Raw genomic sequence first — 21,900 nt, 5'->3', positions numbered from 1 at the left:
AAGCCTTTTAAAAATAAATATATATATATACACACACACAAGGCATATGAAAAGGCATATCTCTATGTGATGGTATAAATTGGCTGACTGTTTAATCGTCTGTATTTTCCAATTTTCTCTTATTATACATTATTTACAAAGTTTCTCTAGAGAAGATTCTTCAGATGTTGTACACATTTATACACATCTATTGCTGAAAATTTCTCCAAATAACAATGGACGATGCTAGGATATTTTTGATTGTTGGCATAGATCTTCACAAGAAGCTGAGAGGGGATGGAAGCATTTGGGATTCAGAGGTAGAAGAATTGGCATCTAAAAGCAACACAGAGGATGTTTTCTTAGATGCCCATGATTAGGAACATTTTCTCCCTTCTTTTACCTTCCAAATCATAGCAGGTTAATGACATTGCCTCCATAGGGAAGCATGAGCCTGCCATCTCAACAGTTGGAAGAATTAACTTGACTTCCAAGGGAAGCTGCACAGTAGTACCAAGCAATAAAGAGCCTGGAGCCCAGGAATGAGAAACAATTAGACATCACTTTATTAATGCTTAATGATGCAGAGCAGGCATATAGCAGAGCTGATTTGTATTCTGTCCTGGCCAATGATTCTCACATAATGCCAGTGTGCTATTATAAATGTCTCTGTTCTGTTGGCTAGGGATCAAAGAAGCCAGGAGATGAAATTATCCGGGGAACCTTAGTAAGACATATTGGAGAAAAACCAGAAAATGAGCAGTGTGGATACCACTGTCGATCTCAGTGCAGGTTGGGGAAATGTTATATACTTTTTATATTTGGTTTCCTAAGCCTAATTCTTAATAGGCATGGTTAAATCCCACTGAGAATTTCTGTTCCTAATAATGCATTAAGCATCTCAGTTGGAAGTTTCCATAAAACATCTTCCCCTCCTTTTTTCCCTATCATACTGCAGTGAAAAAGGATTAAGAATATACTGCACAGATGCAAGTTGCAGCTGTTGAGGGTAAACTCTGTTCTACTATATTAATTCATATCCCACCAGGGGAATTGGAGAATAGTTTAGTTCCCATAAAAAGAAAAAAAAAGTTGTCTTCTTCAAGGAAGAAAGAAATTTCTTATCCAGAGTAAAACACTGTTTGTGGCCAGAGGGGTCTTTATAAATACAATTTCCTAACCCAGTCAAACAATCATAGAAATAAAAACTCCTTGGTTTTGGTTAAAAATTATTTATTTAAAGTTATATATATGTGTGTGTGTGTGTGTGTATGGGTGTATGTGTACACATATACCGTATGCTGTACAATATGGTAGGTATAATGACACATACACAGAAAACCTCAAGAAGCTACATTTTAATAAAATGTTTAGTGATCAAGGCCAAATAAGCAGAATCACATAGTCAGAGCCTTTTATTGTGCTTAATTCCTGGGTCAAAAAAAATCAATGACAAAATATACATTTATATTACATATTCATTTCAAAAGTAGATCATATATCAAGGCATCCTTGCCATAAAAATATGGTTCCATCTTCCTTATTTCCTGTAGTCTCATGTATAACTGTGTATGTTTATTGCTTGTGTTCACAGCCATGACCTCCAATGTATAAGCTTTGAACTATTAAATGAAGGTTCACATATGCTCAGTCTGGTAGGAAAGAAAGAAAGAGAAAGAGGGAGGGACGGAGGAGAGAGAGGAAGGAAGGAAGGAAGGAAGGAAGGAAGGAAAGGAAAGGAAATAAATGGAAAAAGAGAAGAGGAAGAGGAGAAGGGAGGGGGAGGGGAAACGGAAAAGGAGAGGTCTTGCAGCACATTCTCCTTCCCAGACTCTATGGCTCCAGGGTGATTTTTAACTTCTAGGAGCCTCAGTTACTTCAGAATGGATAATAGTTCCTGACCTGCTTGTCTTCCAGAATAGTCATAAGAATCCAACAAAATCATGATCAAAGATCTACTGTAATCTATAAAGATGTATATAATCATATTATGCTCTTTGTAACCCATATCACCCTGTGCTGTGATATTTTCATAAAGTCTTCTTGGCTTTCCTATAATGTTTCAGAAGAATCCATTGCCTCTCCAAGAATTGTGTAACTTTTACATTGTTATGGTCACTTTCAGCTCTGTTTTCCTCACAACTATACTAAGCTCTCTAACCTACGGGAGTCATTTTATCTTGTGACTATTCTCTTCTCTCACCTGACTCAGATTTTAGTTGAAATCCCTTGAGTTCATGAAACAGCAGTCACACGGGGCAGGTTTGCCACAGAAGTTGACATTCAGTGTCTGTACATCCTTTGACCTTTTCTGTCAGGGACAGTTCTCACACTTCATATTTCTTTGTCCATCTCCACTAAGTCATCTTCCATTCCCCCTCTTTCCCTTTTCTCTTTTCTCATCTTTCAACAACTCCCAAGTTCATGTTTATTTTTAAAGAGCCATATATCTGCCACTGATTTCTTATCTCATCTAAATAAGGACATGTGAGAAGATGAAGGACATCTCAATTTTAGCACCCAACATAGCAAATAGAAAAAAGACCATGCGTTCTAGAAAGAAATGGTGACAGTCCATTTTGGATAGGAAAACTGATTTAAAGAACTGTTTTATATAATGTTTTATTTTATTTTCATATTTTATATTCCCAAGTCTAAAAATCACAAGTATGTGGTGCATATGTCCTCATTTCCTCTTTACTAAACCCATGGCGGACGTTCCTAAACAAACATGACCTTCTGTCTAGAATTCAGAAATGACATTAGAATTCTTGTGAATAGAGAGCTTCTGACCAACTCTGGTACCCTATAGATTGTACCTCTTTTCCATCCATACCTTAGAACATCTGTACCAAGGCAGGAATGAGAAGTACTGCATTAATGCTTTCAATAAGTATATACTTATATGTTGGGTACTTTGATAATTGCTGAGAATACACAGGTAATGTTTTCACAGAGATGATAGTCTAGTGGAGGAAACACCAATGCCGATAAATAAGTGGCAGGAAATTTAACAGATGATGTGACTGAAGTATGGTTGAGGCCTTGTAAAGGCACATAAGAAGGGGTGATCAGTGTACAACTGAGATTAGCAAAAAACTCACAATGGAAGAAGTACTTTATATCTGCCTTGAGAGTAAATGGAAGTTTAAAAGATGAATAAGTTAAGAGACCAGGAAAGGCATTCTGGGAAAGAGAAATAATATGAAAAGTGTACACACACACACACATACACAAACACACACACATATATGTATATTACCTCTACATATATAAACAAATGCAATGATAGTGATTTTAAAAATAGGTATTTTACAAATAAAACTCGAACAGTATTTTTGCTATTCAATATTTTAATTAAATTATATGGTAGGTATGCTCACACCATATTCTTCTCAATGATAGTGATTTTTTTATATTGTGTACCAATGCATCTTTAACGTCAAAAAGAGTAATTGGCACAGAGAGGGTGCTTAATAAATATCTGATTAATTTAATTGAGAGATATATGAAGAAATGTCCTCTTTCTTTGTAGGCTCTATTTACCTAGTTCTTATACCACTCCAATGGGAAACTATTTTGGATTCTATGTATATCCTCACAGAACTTTTAGGTAGCCAAATGCAAAGTATAATGCTTTTTGATCTGTTTGATTTTTTGCCAGCTTTATTAAGGTATAATTGGCATATAGTAAATGACAAGTGTTTAACATGCATAATTTCATAACTTATAGACACACCCACGAAACCATCTTCAAATCAAGGGAGAGAAAATATTTATCACCTTCAAAAGCTTCATTGCAGCCCTCTGTTATTTCTCTTTCCCCCAATCCCTGCCACCCCTACCTCTATCCCCAGGCAACCACTGATCTACTTTCACTATAGATTAGTTTGTATTTTCCAGAGTTTTATATAAATGAACATACAACATATATTCTTTTTTTTTTTTCTGGCTTCTTCCATTCAGCCTAATTGTTTGAGCTTCATCCATGGTGGTACATGTTCCTTTAACTGCTGAGTAGTGTTCTGTAGTACTGTAGACCCATTTGTGAATTTTAAGCAATTGGATGAAATTGTCATTTTACATGCATTGAATTCAAAATGAGCTAAATCTAATCCTATTGCTAGGCTAGTTTTCTACTACTCTCTGCTCTTCTTTGTAGGAATACTATATTATTTTTTTCCCATGAACTGACTGTTTTGGTTAAAGCCCTTTAATCTTTCCATATGCTAATCACTAGCTTAGAAAAACATCCCCTTGACTGTTCATGTAGTGAATGCCTATTTATCATTAGGAGCTCTGCATTTGAACATCTCTAAAATACACTCTATCTGATGGGAGTGTTCAACTTCTGTTCTCTGTTATTTCAGAAACTTGTGAAGATGCTGGAATTACCCAAGTTACCCAGTTCTGTGGGTATGCCACTTAGGAATTTCTGTGCATTTCTTTCTTACAGAGCTGCAGCAATGCTAAGGTTTTATAGCGCTCCAGAGATTTTGGCAAGAAAGAGAACTACTGAATTTTAATTTTAAGATATATTTTAAATATATATTTTAAAATATTTCTTTCAGTATTTTGTATTTACACTTATGGAGTAGTATTTCTTTCCCTTGTCAAAATATTTTAAAAAGTTATCACTGAATTTATATTTGTCATAAAATGGGTTGCATTTGAGAATTAGAGAACTTCACTACATCAGGATCGAGTACTGCTTATAAGAACATTCGTTTTAACCTTAGGACTTCGGATGTAGTGCCTTGAATGTCATCTATAGCAGATATGATTCAAAACTGTGCACTTGGGCTTCCCTGGTGGCGCAGTGGTTGAGAGTCTGCCTGCTGATGCAGGGGACACTGGTTCGTGCCCCAGTCCGGGAAGATCCCACATGCCGCGGAGTGGCTCGGCCCGTGAGCCATGGCCGCTGAGCCTGCGCGTCTGGAGCCTGTGCTCCACAACGGGAGAGGCCACAACAGTCAGAGGCCCACATACCACAAAAACAAAAAACAAAAAACAAAACAAAACAAAACAAACTGTGCACTTAGTATTTGCAGAGACTTTGCTGTTTTAAATATTTTTGAGTGTAAATCCCACGTGATAATTTTATGAGCATTGATTTTGTAGACAGACAGACTTAGGTTCTAATTTCCAGCTCCAAGATTTACCAGTCATGTGTCACCACATATCTGACATGTATGTATATATGCAAGTATGTACATGTGTATGTATGTACAATATGTATGTGTGTGTCCAAGGGTTAGCTCAGTACCTGCTATATATTAAGTACTCCATACTTGATAACTATTATTAAGTGTATCCGGGTTTTGGCCTCGCATCCTCCTTCTGTCAAGCATACTTATGTATGTAAGCAGAGGGTTTAGACCAATTGACACTTTGGAGAGCTTCCCCAGTGCTGTGTCTTTCTGCTCCTCTCCTAGCTCTGACTCTACCTATGCTCTTGGACCATTCAGCACCACGGGGAACTCAGACAAATATATCTAATGCATGCAATGACAGCAGAGTCTCCACAGAAACCACCAGGAGACAAAGCTGGAAATGTCTTCTTTCCCCCTGGCATCTTTTCCCTTCCTTCTCCCCAAGCCAAAACACCAGCTGTACAAAGTATAACAGAATTACATACTGAAAGTTCAGGCTATGGTATTCAAAAAACCCGAAACCAAAACAAAAAACAGTGAAGGATTTTGTGTACAGTGAAGATGGAATTCAGGAAAACTTCCAGCTTAGGCATAGATTCCTCCACTATGATTTTTTGTTCACTGGTTCTCAAATGGACTGGTTCCATTATTACAGATGTCATAACAAGAGATCTGTAGTCCAAATCCAGTCTGAAAAATAAAGAGCTTGAACAAAAATTGAATTACTGATAACTATTCCTTTTAAGATTAGAAGAGCTGACATAAAGATCTGAAATTCTAGTCTATGTTTAGATATCAGGAGACCTGGTACTCATGAGCTTTATTGTTGCTTGACAAGAATCACCTATAGCTTAGTAGGGACTGCTGTGTTTTAATTAGCTACATTCCTCATCAGTGCCTATGGTTTTATATCAGGTATGTTTCATTTGTTTACATCATCACTTATCTGCTTGCTCCTCTCAATAGAAGGTAACAGTGAATAGTCCAGACTAAAACCTGTTTTTGGAAAGGAAATGTTTCTTAATTAGTAAGGTAACTCAGCTTTCTTCAGATTCAGTGCTCCCATTATCCATTCTTTTTTTATATTTTTATTTAATATTGGAGTATAGTTGATTAACAATGTGTTACATTGTTACAGTGTACAGTAAAATGATTCAGCTATACGTATACATGTACCTATTCTTTTTCAAATTCTTTTCCCATTTAGATTATAACAATGTTAAGCAGAGTTCCTGCTATATTATCCATTCTTAAGAGCAGTATTTCCCATGGGGCAGCACATAACTGCATCAAAAGTACCTGGAATGCTTATTAAAATGCTATTTCCTTGGCTCCTAACTGGGCCTACTAAATCAAAATAACTGAGATTAAGGCCCAGGAATATGAATGTTTAATAAATTCCTAAGATAATCGTACATAAATTTAAAGACTGCTGTCATCCCCAAAACTTTAGAAAATTGATTCTTCTGGGCTGACATTAGGCATGAGTAGTCTGTTATGTTGGAAAGACTCTGGAATTAACATATTTCTGGGCTCTCTGGTGTAAGAGCATTTCAAGGTCTTTTAGGTAAATTATTATAAATCATTTTATTTGCATCATGATTACCATTATCAATTTCATCATCATCTTTATCATAACATGTACTCTGAGTTGGCACACTCAGTACTTTAGAAGAATTCCCTATACAACCTGAGCACCAAGGACATAGGTGAGAACAACCCCAGGGATCAAATGACAGAGTATATATTTTAGTTTAGAAATATTTTAGTACAGTGGTTCTCAACCGGGGACAATGTTGTCCCTCAGAAAACATTTGGCAATGTCTGGAGATATTTTTGATTGTCTTATATTATGTAAGTGATGTTAGTGGCATTTGGTGAGTAGAGAGGCCAGGGATACTGTTGAATATCCTACAGGGATGCTGTTAAACATCCTAACACACAGAGGAAAGCTTCCCAAAGCAAAGAATTATCAAGCCTTGAAATGTCAAAATTGTTGCGCTTGAGACATCCTGCTTTAGAATTTTCTCTCAGATTGTAATGCACTAAATGCCAAGAGTATTTACTTTGGATCATAGTTCCACTTCGGCTCATAATTCCACTTCTAAGTGACAGCAGCAGAAATTTATCCTGGCTCCTGGGGCACAGGAGCATGGGAACTTAAGGGGGGTCTAGGATTGGAAAATACCTACAGTGGTACTTAATTACATAGAGTGTATAATCCAAACTGTTTGGCCTTGTGATTCAAAATCATTAGCACACATCAGAACTGCCTAGAGGATCATTAAAACCCAGATTTCTTAGCCTCATCCCCAGAGGTTCCAATTGAGTAGGTCTGCAGTGTTGCCAGTAATTTGCATTTCTTACATGCTCCCTGGAAGTGCTGATGCTTCTGGTCCAGGGACCACCCTTTGAGTACCACTGTGTGTCACTCTCTGTCTGTCTGGTCCCAGTCTGTCTTTGGAACCTTATTAACTGTCTCCAGTCAAGCATTTGCAGCAAAATGAGGTGGAAATCCTCTTTGATTCCTCTTACATATGCCGCTTATTTCTTTATTTATTTGCTCATTTTTACATAGGTACTTTAATTCTGTTTTTATTTTTCTCAGAATGGCCTTTATTGTCATGTTTCACAGCATCTCCTTTTAAGAAAATAGTGCCAGGAAAAAAACAAAGCACAAATCAATAAGCAGCTAACAAAACAATCCTTTTCCTTCCCATTTAGCAGACTTAGTAATTATTGATATAATAACTGACAGTATTTTTCTCTTCATTTGGTTAGAGGCAAATTTACATCCAACCTCCTAAACAAAAATTAACTGAATACTGTGAATTACAATTTGCTAATGTTATACCTTTCTTACTTCCTTTTTCTTTTTCACTCATTATTTTCCCCTAACTCCTGTTTTCTGCTCCTTGCTATTTTTAAATTTTGTTTTATAACATGTTTATAAGAATTTTATATCTTTTGAAAAACAGGGCAAGGTATAAATTATGAATAATACAGCCTTCAGGGTGTCTTAAAATGCTACCACATGCAAGAATTTCCCTGCTTTCACGATCTTAAAATAATATTGTAATGATGCTCTCTTCTGAATGCTCATAGAATGTTATTTATACCCCTTGTATGTCATGTTTTTTAATGTTTTAATGTGTTATATTATTCAGTATTTGATAACTTAGTAGAAAATATGTAACATAAACATAAGTCAAGATACAGCAATAGGACAGAAGCCCCTGAACTCACCTTATAACCTAGGTAATCTAGTGGTACAAACACTTCTGGGATCAACCTTGACATGTGACCTTGTCCTGTAAGCAGGTGCTTCTCTAGGACTGATTTTAACTTTATAGCTGAATAGAACTGCCAGATTACAGTGTATGTGTATGATCAATTTTGTGACATACTCTGGATTGTTTTCCAAAATGGTTGTGCCACTTTCCACATCTCACAGCACCAGATGAGAGTTATTCTTTCTTTAAGGCTTTAGCAATACATTGGTAGGGTCATATTTCTTAAATTTTGCTAATTCATTCAGAAGGAGTAAAATATCGATAGTATTTCATTATGGTCTTGGGTTGTCTTTCTGTGATTGAAATTGGAAATTAATTTATCTTTATTTTATTTTTATTTTTTGCCTATCTCATTTCTTTCTTTTAAAGAGATTATAAAACAGTTATTATTTTTTTGTGATAACTTAAGTACAACAAATACAACATTTGTTTCATAAGACATTAAATGATGTCACCAACATACTCTCTTTTGCTCTGGTCCAGGCTACTGGTTTCAGAGAAAATAAGCAACACTTATTGCACAATCATTTTATTGCAGGGGAATGATTTTAAAAATGGCAGAATTAGAAGGGCAAGACATTCCTTTAAGCCCTGGTTTCCCAATCTCAGTTGGCCATCTCCTACATTCTCTTAAGATTATAAACACCAGATACAACTCTAATTGTCATGGACATAAAATGAAAATAATTTTATTTCCAAGGCCAATTTATATTAAAATTATCTTCTAATTAAGAGGGATCTGCCAAGCCCATTTCTTCTTTCTTAACCCTGTTTTGTAAGAGATCTTGGGCCTCACAACCATGTTTCTACTACGGGAGCCTGTTTAATCTGTTTCTAAATCTGATTGTATCTGAATGACCCAAGATTTATAATCAGACTATCTCTTCCTGATATTTGGGAGTGGGTTTGAGGGACACTGAAGCGTCTGGACAGGTTGCATGAACAGAGGACACAGAAGCTCAAGAGAGACAGGGCAGCAAAGTAAGACATGCATTCAGAAGGAGGGCAAACCATTCTGCAAAGACAGGGGGAAGATTAAAGTAGACACACAGAGAAAAGCTGAGAGGAAGATAGGGAGCAGTTGCCTGGGTTCATAATGGTTTTCCTTGGGTTGAAAATAATCACTATTGGGCTTCCCTGGTGGCGCAGTTGTTGAGAGTCTGCCTGCTGATGCAGGGGACACGGGTTTGTGCCCCGGTCTGGGAGGATCCCACATGCCGCGGAGCGGCTGGGCCGGTGAGCCATGGCCACTGAGCCTGCGCGTCCGGAGCCTGTGCTCCGCAACGGGAGAGGCCACAACAATGAGAGGCCCGCGTAGAGAAAAAAAAAAAAAAAAGAGAAAATAATCACTATTAGTAATGATACTTTTTGAGAATTTACTATATGCTGGCAACTGGCAACATTTTACCCATGATATATTGACTCCTTCAACGCTTACAGCAGTAAGATGACTAAATACTTTTAGCAACCCTAAAAATGGAAGGAGAGTTTATCTATCTATGGTCTCAGAGCTTGCAATGAGAAGAGCAACAATCTGAACTTAGGCTGAATGACTCCAGAGCCTAAGTTTGCTCTCTTTCCCTCTCTCTTTTAACTTTTATTTTAACTCTGTTTCTTTTTTTCCCAACAAGTTTGATTTTGAAAAGTCCTTCTTGGTCCCTAATATTTTTTTTTCTTTTTACATCTTTATTGGAGTATAATTGCTTTACAATGGTGTGTTAGTTTCTGCTTTATAACAAAGTGAATCAGCCATACATATACATATATCCCCATATGCCCTCCCTATTGAGCCTCCCTCCCACCCTCCCTATCCCACCCCTCTGGGTGGACACAAAGCACTGAGCTGATCTCCCTGTGCTATGCGGCTACTTCCCACTAGCTATCTATTTTACATTAGGTAGTGTATATATGTCCATGCCACTCTCTCACTTCGTCCCAGCTTCCCCTCCCCCTCCCATGTCCTCAGTCCCTCCTCTACATCTACATCTTTATTCCTGTCCTGCTCCTAGGTTCATTAGAACCATTTTTTTTTTTTTAAGATTCCATATATATATGTGTTAGCATACGGTACTTGTTTTTCTCTTTCTGACTTACTTCACTCTGTTTGAAACTCTCTAGGTCAATCCACCTCACTACAAATAACTCAATTTCTTTTTATGGCTGAGTAATATTCTAATGCATATATGTGCACATCTTTATCCATTCATCTGTTGATGGACACTTAGGTTGCTTCCCAGTCTGGCTATTGTAAATAGTGCTGCAATGAACATTGTGGTACATGACTCTTTTAGAATTATGGTTTTCTCAGGGTATATGCCCAGTAGTGGGATTGCTGGTTCATATGGTAGTTCTATTTTTAGTTTTTTAAGGAAACTCTATAATGTTCTCCATAGTGGCTGTATCAACTTACATTTCCACCAACAGTGCAAGAGGGTTCCCTTTTCTCGACACCCTCCCGAGAATTTATCGCTTGTAGATTTTTTGATGATGACCATTCTGACTGGTGTGAGGTGATACCTCATTGTGATTTTGATTTGCATTTCTCCAATAATTAGTGATATTGAGCATCATTTCATGTGTTTGTTGGCAATCTGTATATTTTCCTTGGAGAAATGTCTACTTAGGCCGTCTGCCCATTTTTGGATGGGTTGTTTGCTTTTTTGATATTGAGCTGAATGAGCTGTTTGTATATTTTGGAGATTAATCCTTTGTCAGTTGGTTCGTTGGCAAATATTTTCTACCATTCTGAGGGTTCTTTTTTCATTTTGTTTATGTTCTCCTTTGCTGTGCAAAAGCTTTTAAGTTTCATTAGGTCCCATTTCTTTATTTTTGTTTTTATTTCCATTTCTCTAGGAGGTGGGTCAAAAAGGATCTGGCTGTGATTTATATCAGAGAGTTCTGCCTATGTTTTGCTCTAACAGTTTTATAGTGTCTGGCATTGCATTTAGGCCTTTAATTCATTTTGAGTTTATTTTTGTGTATGGTGTAAGGAAGTGTTCTAATTTCATTCTTTTACATGTAGCTGTACAGTTTTCCCAACACCGCTTACTGAAGAGACTGTCTTTACTCCATTGTATATTCTTGCCTCCTTTATCAAAGATAAGGTGGCCATATGTGCGTAGGTTTATCTCTGGGCTTTCTATCCATCGATCTATATTTCTGTTTTTGTGCCAGCACCATACCGTCTTGATTACTGTAGCTTTGCAGGATAGTCTGAAGTCAGGGAGCGTGATTCCTCCAGCTCTGTTTTTCTTTCTCAATATTGCTTCAGTTATTTGCGGTATTTTATGTTTCCACACAAATTGTAAACATTTTTGTTCTAGTTCTGTGAAAAATGCCATTGGTAGTTTGATAGGGATTGCACTTAATCTGTAGATTGCTTTGAGTAGTATAGTCATTTTCACAATGTTGATTCTGCCAATCCAAGAACATGGTATATCTCTCCATCTGTTGGTATCATCTTTAATTTCTTTCATCAGTGTCTTATAGTTTTCTGCATGTAGGTCTTTTGTCTCCTTAGGTAGGTTTATTACTAGATATTTTATTCTTTTTGTTGCAATGGTAAACGGGAGTGTTTCCTGAATCTCTCTTTCAGATTTTTCATCATTAGTGTATAGGAATGCAAGAGATTTCTGTGCATTAATTTTGTATCCTGCTACTTTGCCAAATTCATTGATTAGCTCTGGTATTTTCCTGGTAACATCTCTAGGATTCTCTATGTATAGTATCATGTCATCTGCAAACAGTGACAGTTTTACTTCTTCTTTTCCGATTTAGATTCCTTTTATTTCTTTTTTTTTCTCTGATTGCTGTGGCTAAAACTTCCAAAATTATGTTGGATAATAGTGGTGAGAGTGGGCCTTGTTCCTGATCTTAGAGGAAATGGTTTCAGTTATTCACCACTGGCAATGTTGTTGGCTCTGGGTTTATCATATATGGTCTTTACTAGGTTGAGATAGTTTCCCTTTATGCCTACTTTCTGGAGGGTTTTCATCATAGACAGGTGTTGAATTTTGTTGAAAGCATTTTCTGCATCTATTGAGAAGATCATATGGTTTTTATCCTTCGAATTGTTACTCTGATATATCACATTGATTGATTTGTGTATATTGAAGAATCCTTGCATTCCTGGGATAAACCCCACTTGGTCATGGTGTATGATCCTTTTAATGTGCTGTTGGATTGTGTCTGCTAGTATTTTGTTGAGGATTTTTGCATCTATGTTCATCAGGGAAATTGGTCTGCAGCTTTCTTTTTTTGTGACATCTTTGTCTGCTTTTGGTATAGGGGTGATGGTGACCTCATAGGATGAGTTTGGGAGTGTTCCTCCCTCTGTTATATTTTGGAAGAGTTTGAGAAGGATAGGTGTCAGGTCTTCTCTAAGTGTTTGATAGAATTCACCTGTGAAGCCATCTGGTCCTGGGCTTTTGTTTGCTGGAAGATTTTTAATCACAGTTTCAATTTCAGTGTTTGTGATTGGTCTGTTTATATTTTCTATTTCTTCCTGGTTCAGTCTTGGAAGGTTGTGCTTTTTTAAGAACTTGTCCATTTCTTCCAGGTTGTCCATTTTACTGGCATAGAGTTGCTTATAGTAGTCTCTCATAATCTTTTGTATTTCTGCTGTGTCAGCTGTTACTTCTCCTTTTTCATTTCTAGTTCTATTGATTTGAGTCTTCTCCCTCTTTTTTCCTGATGACTCTGGCTAATGGTTTATCAATTTTGTTTATCTTCTCAAAAAACCAGCTTTTAGTTTTTTTTTTTTTTTCAGTACGTGGGCCTCTCACTGTTGTGGCCTCTCCCATTGTGGAACACAGGCTCTGCACGCGCAGGCTCAGCGGCCATGGCTCATGGACCCAGCCACTCCGCAGCATGTGGGATCTTCCCGGACCGGGGCATGAACCCGTGTCCCCTGCATCGGCAGGCAAACTCTCAACCACTGCACCACCAGGGAAGACCCCAGCTTTTAGTTTTATTGATCTTTGCCATTGTTTCCTTCATTTCTTATTCATTTATTTCTGATCTGATCTTTATGATTTCTTTCCTTCTGCTAACTTTAGGTTTTTTTTATTCTTCTTTCTCTAATTGCTTTAGGTGTAAGTTTAGGTTGTTTATTTGAGATTTTTCTTGTTTCTTGAGGTAGGATTGTATTGCTATTAACTACCCTCTTAGAACTACTTTTGCTGCATCCCATAGGTTTTGGGTCATTGTGTTTTCATTGTCCTTTGTTTCTAGGCATTTTTTGATTTCCTGTTTGATTTCTTCAGTGATCTCTTGGTTACCTAGTAGCATATTGTTTAGCCTCCATGTGTTTGTGTTTTTTACAGTTTTTTTCCCCTATAATTGATATCTAGTCTCATAGCATTGTGGTCAGGAAAAATATTTGATATGATATCAATTTTCTTATATTTACCAAGGCTTGATTTGTGACACATGATATGATCTATCCTGGAGAATGTTCCATGTGCATGTGAGATGAAAGTATATTCTGTTGTTTTGGGGTGGATTGTCCTATAAATATCAATTAAGTCCATCTGCTCTAATGTGTCATTTAAAGTTTGTGTTTCCTTATTTATTTGCATTTTGAATAATCTGTCCATTGGTGTAAGTGTGGTGTTTAAGTCCCTTACTATGATTGTGTTACTGTTGATTTCCCCTTTTACGGCTGTTATGGCTGTTAAAATTTGCCTATGTATTGAGTTGCTCCTATGTTAGTTGCATAAATATTTACAATTTTTATAGCTTCTTCTTGGATTGATCCCTTTATCTTTTTGTAGTGTCCCTCTTTGTCTCTTGTAATAGTCTTTATTTTAAAGTCTATTTTGTCTGATATGAGAATTGCTACTCCAGCTCTCTTTGATTTCCATTTGCATGGAATATCTTTTTCCATTCCGTCACTTTCAGTCTGTATGTGTCCCTAGGTCTGCAGTGGGTCTCTTATAGAGAGCATATATATGGGTCTTGTTTTTGTGTCCATTCAGCCAGTCTGTGACTTTTGGTTGGAGAATTTAATCCATTTACCTTTAAGATAATTATTGATATGTAAGTTTCTATTATCATTTTCTTAATTTTGGGGGGTTTGTTATTGTAGGTCTTTTCCTTCTCTTGTGTTTCCTTCCTAGAGAAGTTCCTTTAGCATTTGTTGTAAAGTTGCTTTGGTGGTGCTGCATTCTCTTAGATTTTGCTTGCCTGTAAAAGTTTTAATTTCTCTGTCAAATCTGAATGAGATCCTTGCTGTGAAGAGTAATCTTGGTTGTAGATTTTTCTCCTTCATCGCTTTAAATATGTCCTGCCACTCCCTTCTGGCTTGCAGAGTTTCTGCTGAAAGTTCAGCTGTTAACCTTATGGGGATTCCCTTGTGTGTTATTTATTGTTTTTCCCTTGTTGCTTTTAATATTTTTTCTTTGTATTTAATTTTTGATAGTTTGATTAATATGTGTCTTGGCATGTTTCTCACTGGATTTAACCTGGATGGGACTCTCTGTGCTCCTGGACTTGCTTGACTATTTCCTTTCCCATGTTAAGGGAGTTTTTGTCTATAATTTCTTCAAATATTTTCTCAGTCCCTTCCTTTTTCTCTTCATCTTCTGGGAACCTTATAATTCGAATATTGGTGCATTTAATATTGTCCCAGAGGTCTCTGAGACTGTCCTCAATTGTTTTCATCTTTTTTCTTTATTCTGCTCTGTGGTAGTTATTTCCAGTTTTCTCTCTTCTGGGTCACTTAACCATTCTTCTGCTATTGATTCCTTCTAGAGAATTTTTAATTTCATTTATTGTGTTGTTCATCACTGTTTGTTTGCTTTAGTTCTTCTAGGTCGTTGTTAAACATTTCTTGTATTTTCTCCATTCTATTTCCAAGATTTGGATCATCTTTACTATCGTTACTCTGAATTCCTTTTCAGGTAGACTGCCTATTTCCTCTTCATTTGTTTGGTCTGGTGGGTTTTTACTTTGCTCCTTCATCTGCTGCATATTTCTCTCTCTTCTCATTTTGTTTAACTTACTGTGTTTGGGGTCTCCTTTTCTCAGGCTGCAGGTTCGTAGTTCCTCTTATTTCTGGTTTCTGCCCCCAGTGGGTGAGTTTGGTTCAGTGAGTTGTTAAAGCTTCCTGGTTGGTGGGGGGGGGGGGACTGGTGCCTGTGTTGTGGTGGATGGGGCTGGACATTGTCCCTGTGGTGGGCAGGGTGCATCCAGTGGTTTGTTTGGGGGAGTCTGTGAACTTAGTATGACTTTAGACCGCCCATCTGCTAATGAGTGAGGTTGTGTTCCTGTCTTGCTAGTTGTTTGGCATGGGGCATCCAGCACTGGTGTTTGGTGGCCTTTGGGTGGAGCTGGTTCTTAGTGTTGAGACGGAGATCTCTGGGAGAGCTCCCAGCAATTAATATTACCTAGGGCTGGGAGGTTTCTAGTGGTCCAGCGTCCTGGACTCAGCTCTCCCACCTCAGAGGCTCAGGCCCAACACCTGGTCAGAGCACCTAAACCCTACCAGCCACATGGCTAAGAAGAAAAGGAAGAAAAAATAATGAACAGACAGAACCCCAAGACAAATGGTAAAAGCAACACTAAGCAGACAAAATCACAAAAAGAAAAATATACACACACAGTCACAAAAAGAGGAAAAAAAGAAAGGAAGAGAGTAACGAAACCAATAAACAAACCACAAATGACAACAATCACTAAAAGCTAAGCTAATATAAACATGAATCCAAAACCAAATCAAACACAGAAGGCAAACCCCAAATCTACAGTTACTCCCAAAGTCCACTGCCTCAATTTTGGGAACACTTGTTGTATTCAGGTATTCCACGCATGCAGGGTTTATCAAGCAGATTGTGGGATTTAGTCCACTGCTCCTGAGGCTGCACAGAGAAACTTCCCTTTTTCTTCTTTATTCACACGGCTCCTGGAGTTCAGCTTTGGTTTTGCCCCTACCTCTGCCTGTAGGTAACCCTCAGGCATCTGTTACCCACCCAGACAGGAGTGGGTTAAAGCAGCAGCTGATTGGGCTCTCTTGCTCACTCAGCCCAGGGAGAAGGAGGGGTAGGGTAGTCATAATTGTGATGCGGGGACAGCCTGTGGTGGCAGATGTCAGCGTGTAGTTGCAACAGCCTGAGCTATGCCCTGTGTTCTCCCACGGAATTTGGCCTTAGATCATGAGACCCTGGCAGTGGCATGCTGCACAGGTTCTTGGTAGGGTGTGGGTAGTGACCTACGTTTGCACACAAGACTCTTGGTGGCAGCGGCGGCAGTAGTAGCTCTCCTTTGCCCACCTCTGGGGTCCAAGATGATAGCTGCAGCTCACGCCCATCTCTGGAGCTCACTTAGGCAGTGCTCTGCCATTTGTGAGCACATGGAGCAGGAAGCCCCTCTCCTTGCGCACCTGAAACGATGGTCTCTTGCCTCTCGGCAGGTTCAGACATTTTCCCGGACTCCCTCCCGTCTAACTGTGGCGCACTAGCCCCCTTCAGGCTCTCTTCATGCAGCCAACCCCAGTCCCCTCCCTGGGGTCTGACCTCTGAAACCTGAGCCTCAGCTCCCAGCCCCCGCCCACCCCGGCGGGTGAGCAGACAAGTGTCTCAGGCTGGTGAGTGCTGGTCAGTGCCGATCCTCCGTGCGGGACTCTCTTCACTTTGCCCTCTGCACCCCTGTTGCTGCACTCTCCTCTGTGGCTCTGAAGTTCCCTACTTGGCTGACTCCAAATCTGATAAATTTTTCTGGCTTTCTGCTGGTTGTGTTCAATTTTCTGCTTATGGCATACTTTGATCCTGACTTTTATGCTTCAGTACCAGGTCACAAGCATTTACCTGATTGGGTTTGGATTGTAGTGGGCATCCTCAACTTCGTAGCCTGCACTCTAGATGGTGTGGATGGAAAGCAAGCCTGTAGAACCAATTCCAGCACCCCATTAGGGGAGCTTTTTGACCATGGCCTGGATAGTTGGTCATGTGTTTACTTTGTTGTAACTGTGTATTCCATTTTTGGACGAGGATCATCTGGTGTCAGTGTTTTTGTTCTTTATCTCCTGCTCTGGGTAGTTTTATTTTCTTTCATCCTGTACCACTGGGAAAAGTATAACACAGGGATTCTTTTCCTGCTGTGGGGATATGACGTTAGCCAGGTGACTATTTCTTTTGTCTACATAGTGACTGCGATTGTGGGAGTTGAGGCCTGGTATGAACCTTTCCTTTTTAATTTCTTTTATAGAGACCTATTCACTGCAATGATCATTGGTTGTGCATTATGCATGACTCTTCCAATGAGTTTATTAAACTTTTTCAGAAGCTATAAAAATAACACCTTGAAACACAATTTAGTCTATGAAGCTGATGCTAGTGACCCAAGCCTAGCTGATAAAAAAGGAACATGTTGGTTTTGTTTTTGTTGTTAAAAGGAATATGTATGTAATCTAAGTTGGCCAAATGAAGTTCAATTTTATGATTTTCTTAGCACTATTAAGATATAAAACTCTTCTTGTAAATTTGAAGGTAATTTGAAAGGAGTTGCTGGAGTTCAGCATAAGAAATCTGAAAACTCTAACCAACCTACTAGAAAGCATAACTGAGAAAAGTAGAGAGAAAAAGGAAGGAAGGAAGGAAGGAAGGAAGGAAGGGAGGAAGGAAGGAAGGAAGGGAGGGAGGGAGGAAGGGAGGGAGGGAAAGAAAGGGCTAGATGGGATGATATTGAGTAATACATGATTATATATATACTTTTGGCACCTAGATACCCCCATTCCCAAAGGAAGCTATATCTCCTAGGCTTTTCATTTATAAGTGTCATTGACTTTCTTGTTTTATTAAGGCTGTTTGATATTCTTTAATTTGCATTTTAAGGAATCTCAATTTCTTGGAAAAGACTGGAAAACTGAGATGAAACTGGAATGCATTTGTTTGAGACAGGGAAATATTCCAAAGTGAAACAGATAATAACTGATATGAAGAGATTTTACCAACAATGTTCTCATGCTGAAACCCATTACACTTTGGAATTTGGGGTCAAACAAAACTGTGTGCAAATCTTAAATCCATTACTTACAGGCTATGCAGTCCAGCTCAGAGTCTAGCAGCACATAGAAGGTGCTTAATTAATTATATTGAATAAACTAATAAATAAGTGGGTGAATAAACTTAGCAAGGTTACCTAACTCTCTTGTAGAAAAAAGGCTATGGGACTATAATGTTGCATTGTAATCTAAATGTTAAGTTCCGTGCAATTCCTGAGCACAATACAAAATCTACAATAGCTTCCCTTCGCTACTTCTTAGTGATAAAATTGAATGAAAATGAACATATCCAGGACAAACTTAAAGAAAAAAAGAGAGAGAACGAAAGAGAAAGAGAGAAGGGGAGAAATAGAAAAAGAAAGAAAGAAGAGAGGGAGGAAGGGAGGGGAGAGAGAGAGAGAGAGAGAGAGAGAGAGAGAAGGAGAGAGAGAGAGAAGTAAATCCTTTGCAATTTAACTAAATTTCTGAAAGAGGTTTGCATATAACCCTTACATTGGGTTTAACAACCTTCTAGAAATGCCTTTTACCCACTTTATCTTCAGTCACTGACTACTTCTGGGCATTGGTTTCTATAGGTAGTATTCAGAAAAGAAACCACTTTATGATATGAGTAGGATTCACATCCTTTGCCATAAGGGAAGTTGATATGATATTTTGTCAAAAGAATTCATCTGTATGCACCATCACTATTCTCCAAGGGAGTGATTGCTGTGCCGCATAGCAAATTATACAGGCTACAGACTGACAAGATCAGAAGGAAAGTGCCAAAATGGAAAAGGTTACCATAGGTATCAAATAAGATGTCACCCTGATTAACATATACACAGGTTTATGATACATTTATAGAAAATATTGCACTTGGGGAGTTGCTTTGTGTGAAAATTTCTGCAACAACCTGGTTTCATCATTTTCTGCTGGCAACCCATATTTATAAATTATTTTTCACAGAACAGTTGTAATATTGCAAAGTATACATGTCTCAATTGTGCTCTTAAAATAACTAGTCTTGGAATTGGAAATATACAATTAAAAATAAAACTAGGATTTTAATAGAGTGGAGTTAATTTAGAAGATTTTAACCAGCAGTCTGGGATAGGCAAGAATTGGCCACATTTCACTTCTTATAATTGACATAAAGGAAGAATAAAGAACTTCCTTCCTGAAGTGGCAGGCCAAGTCTTGATGCATTCCTTTGCTTTCTGGAAGTTTATGTATGCGTGTGTATGTGTATATATGCTTTTTGAAGAGTTGGGAGGAGTCCAGGGGCTTTGTAGGACCCCAGGTTCAGCACTTATATATATACATGTGATTCTCCCTGCAACAGCAATAAGTGTCACTAAAACTCATCACAGTAGCTTTGCATTCCCACAAGTGGCCATTCTATGCTTTAGCAGAGTGTTTCTTCAAGTATAATCCCAGGACAGCCCTCTTCACTATCACTTGGAGTGCCTGTTTAAATTGTGTTTCCTGAGCCCCACCATAAACCCATGTCATTTCTGGTAGGGCACTGGAAGAATGTGCAGTGGGAAATTTGCAATTTGAAAACCCCTACCATAAACAACACAAAGTAGTATACTGCAGTGACTAAGGGAAGATATTAGAACCCAATTGCCTGGTTTCAAATTTATTTTCCACCAGCTAGTTATCAGTTGTGAAACACTGAGCAAGTTACTTATCTTCCTTGTACTTCAATTTCTTCATCTTTAAAATAGGCATAGATACATATTATATAACAATACCTAAATTACATATACATTGTTAAAATTAAATAAATTGATAGTGTAAACAGCTTAGAGAAATGCTAAGCTCCAATGTTAATCAATATTATTTTAGAGGTTACCAGGTATAGAAATGATCTTAACTCATAAGGGTTTTCCCAAATTCCCCCACTATTTCATAGTATTGCCTTTGTTTTGATTTCTCAGCTCCATGAATGTGAAGATTATGTTAATTTGCTCACCTCTTTGCCCAGTGCCTACGATATTGTACTCTGAATAATTTTTAAAATTTGAGTTAATTTAACACTGCCCGCTGTTTCCTTATTAGAACCAATGGCAAAAGAATAATGGTTAACAGCTTACTGTCTCATAGGAAATTAAATTTAATATTTTAGGACTGAGAAAAGTGTGTGGACTCTTCAAACCCAGAAAGTTTCTGGACTTTAGCAAAACTTTCCTCATAAAAGACTGGCTTGCACCCCTTTATCTTGTTGCTTTTGTTTTTTCCTTCTCCTTTTCTCATAAAAGGCCCTCCATAGTCTTCTGCTTGACTCCCACCTTCATCTACTCTTATTTCCCCCGGTCTCTTGCTCAGCTCTGGGTCTGGACACATGATTTACCTGTTTTACCAAGGACCAAAACTCTTTTAGCTAGGAGTTACCACACCTGCTGCACTTTCTGCCTGAAAAGTTTCTCGAAATCTTCGCCATCTCTATTCAAAATTGTTTGTCAATGGATCTCTGTCTCCTTCTGTTCAGTGAGTATCTAGTGGTGAGGAACCTTGTCTCATTCATCCTTACATCACCAGGGCCTGACACTGGGCATCAAACACACTCCCACTGAAAAAAGGAAGGAACCCAGAATACGACAGCATAAGATTCTTCCATTTGCTTATGTTCTCCTCTCAATCATCTTCATGGACATCAATCTAGGTTACGATTATCTTAGGAGAAACTTGGCATTGAACCTGTTAGGGGCCAGAATGGCCAGCGAGAAAGAGAATGATCAGGCTGAGGAACCCTCAGAGGAACCATTACATAAAGCCCTTTTGACGCTGCAAGCCTTCTCCTAAGTTGGTCTCAGAAGTCACCCAACCCAATTCTGTTGTGTTTTCTTAGTCACAGGGTAATGGTAGGGGTCTTCTTAGATTCGAGGAAAGAGGACTAACAAGAACATGCATTTCTATGGGGGACTTGATTCATCAATTGGAAGGCTGAAGTTCTTTCAAGGCAAGCCTGATCTTTTTCTGCCTCCTCAGATAAATTATGAATAAATATGTTATCATGAACACTGCAGAAACGTTTAGATCTGCTACACTTGGTTTTAAAGCCCAAATCCATCATTTACCAGGCACCTGATATTATCTATGAAAGGGAACTAAAAAATATCATACCTATATTATAGGGTTATTGTGAGAAGTAAGAAAATATGGGCACAACTTCTGCTGTAAAGTAGGCACTTAGTAAGTGGTAGCTGTTGTTAATATTATTTTGATAATTTAATAAATATGTATTTGTTAAACATTTGAAAGAGATAAAGTACAAGATTTATGTTTTTTCCTCTAAAAAATATCTCTAAATCAACCACATTCTGAATGTCATTAAACAATATAAGATTATATATTTTCAGCTCAGTTTCAGTGTATTTTATATACAGGTCGCCCTTAAATTTGAAATGAAATCAATAACATTTAAATGCTCTGTTGATTTAAATCTCCCAACGACAGTGTGTAGTCCAAAGCTTGTAAATATTCTTTT

General features: G+C 38.0%; 1 protein-coding gene across 1 annotated transcript; it reads left to right on the top strand.

Moving 5' to 3' along the window:
* The first annotated feature begins 215 nt into the window (after window positions 1–215).
* LOC101286679 (ethanolaminephosphotransferase 1-like) lies at window positions 216–21,215 on the top strand. The gene is made up of 5 exons (XM_004266258.1): window positions 216–299; window positions 665–771; window positions 1,574–1,634; window positions 17,103–17,790; window positions 21,076–21,215. Exons 1-5 carry the CDS (start codon window positions 216–218, stop codon window positions 21,213–21,215), a joined length of 1,080 nt encoding a protein of 359 aa, XP_004266306.1.
* The last annotated feature ends 685 nt before the right edge of the window (window positions 21,216–21,900 follow it).

Source organism: Orcinus orca, chromosome 4 (assembly GCF_937001465.1).
Source record: "Orcinus orca chromosome 4, mOrcOrc1.1, whole genome shotgun sequence".
Taxonomy (NCBI): Eukaryota; Metazoa; Chordata; class Mammalia; order Artiodactyla; family Delphinidae; genus Orcinus; species Orcinus orca.
The sequence above is the reverse complement of the archived record's forward strand: the minus strand, read 5'-3'. Positions and strand labels throughout refer to the sequence as shown.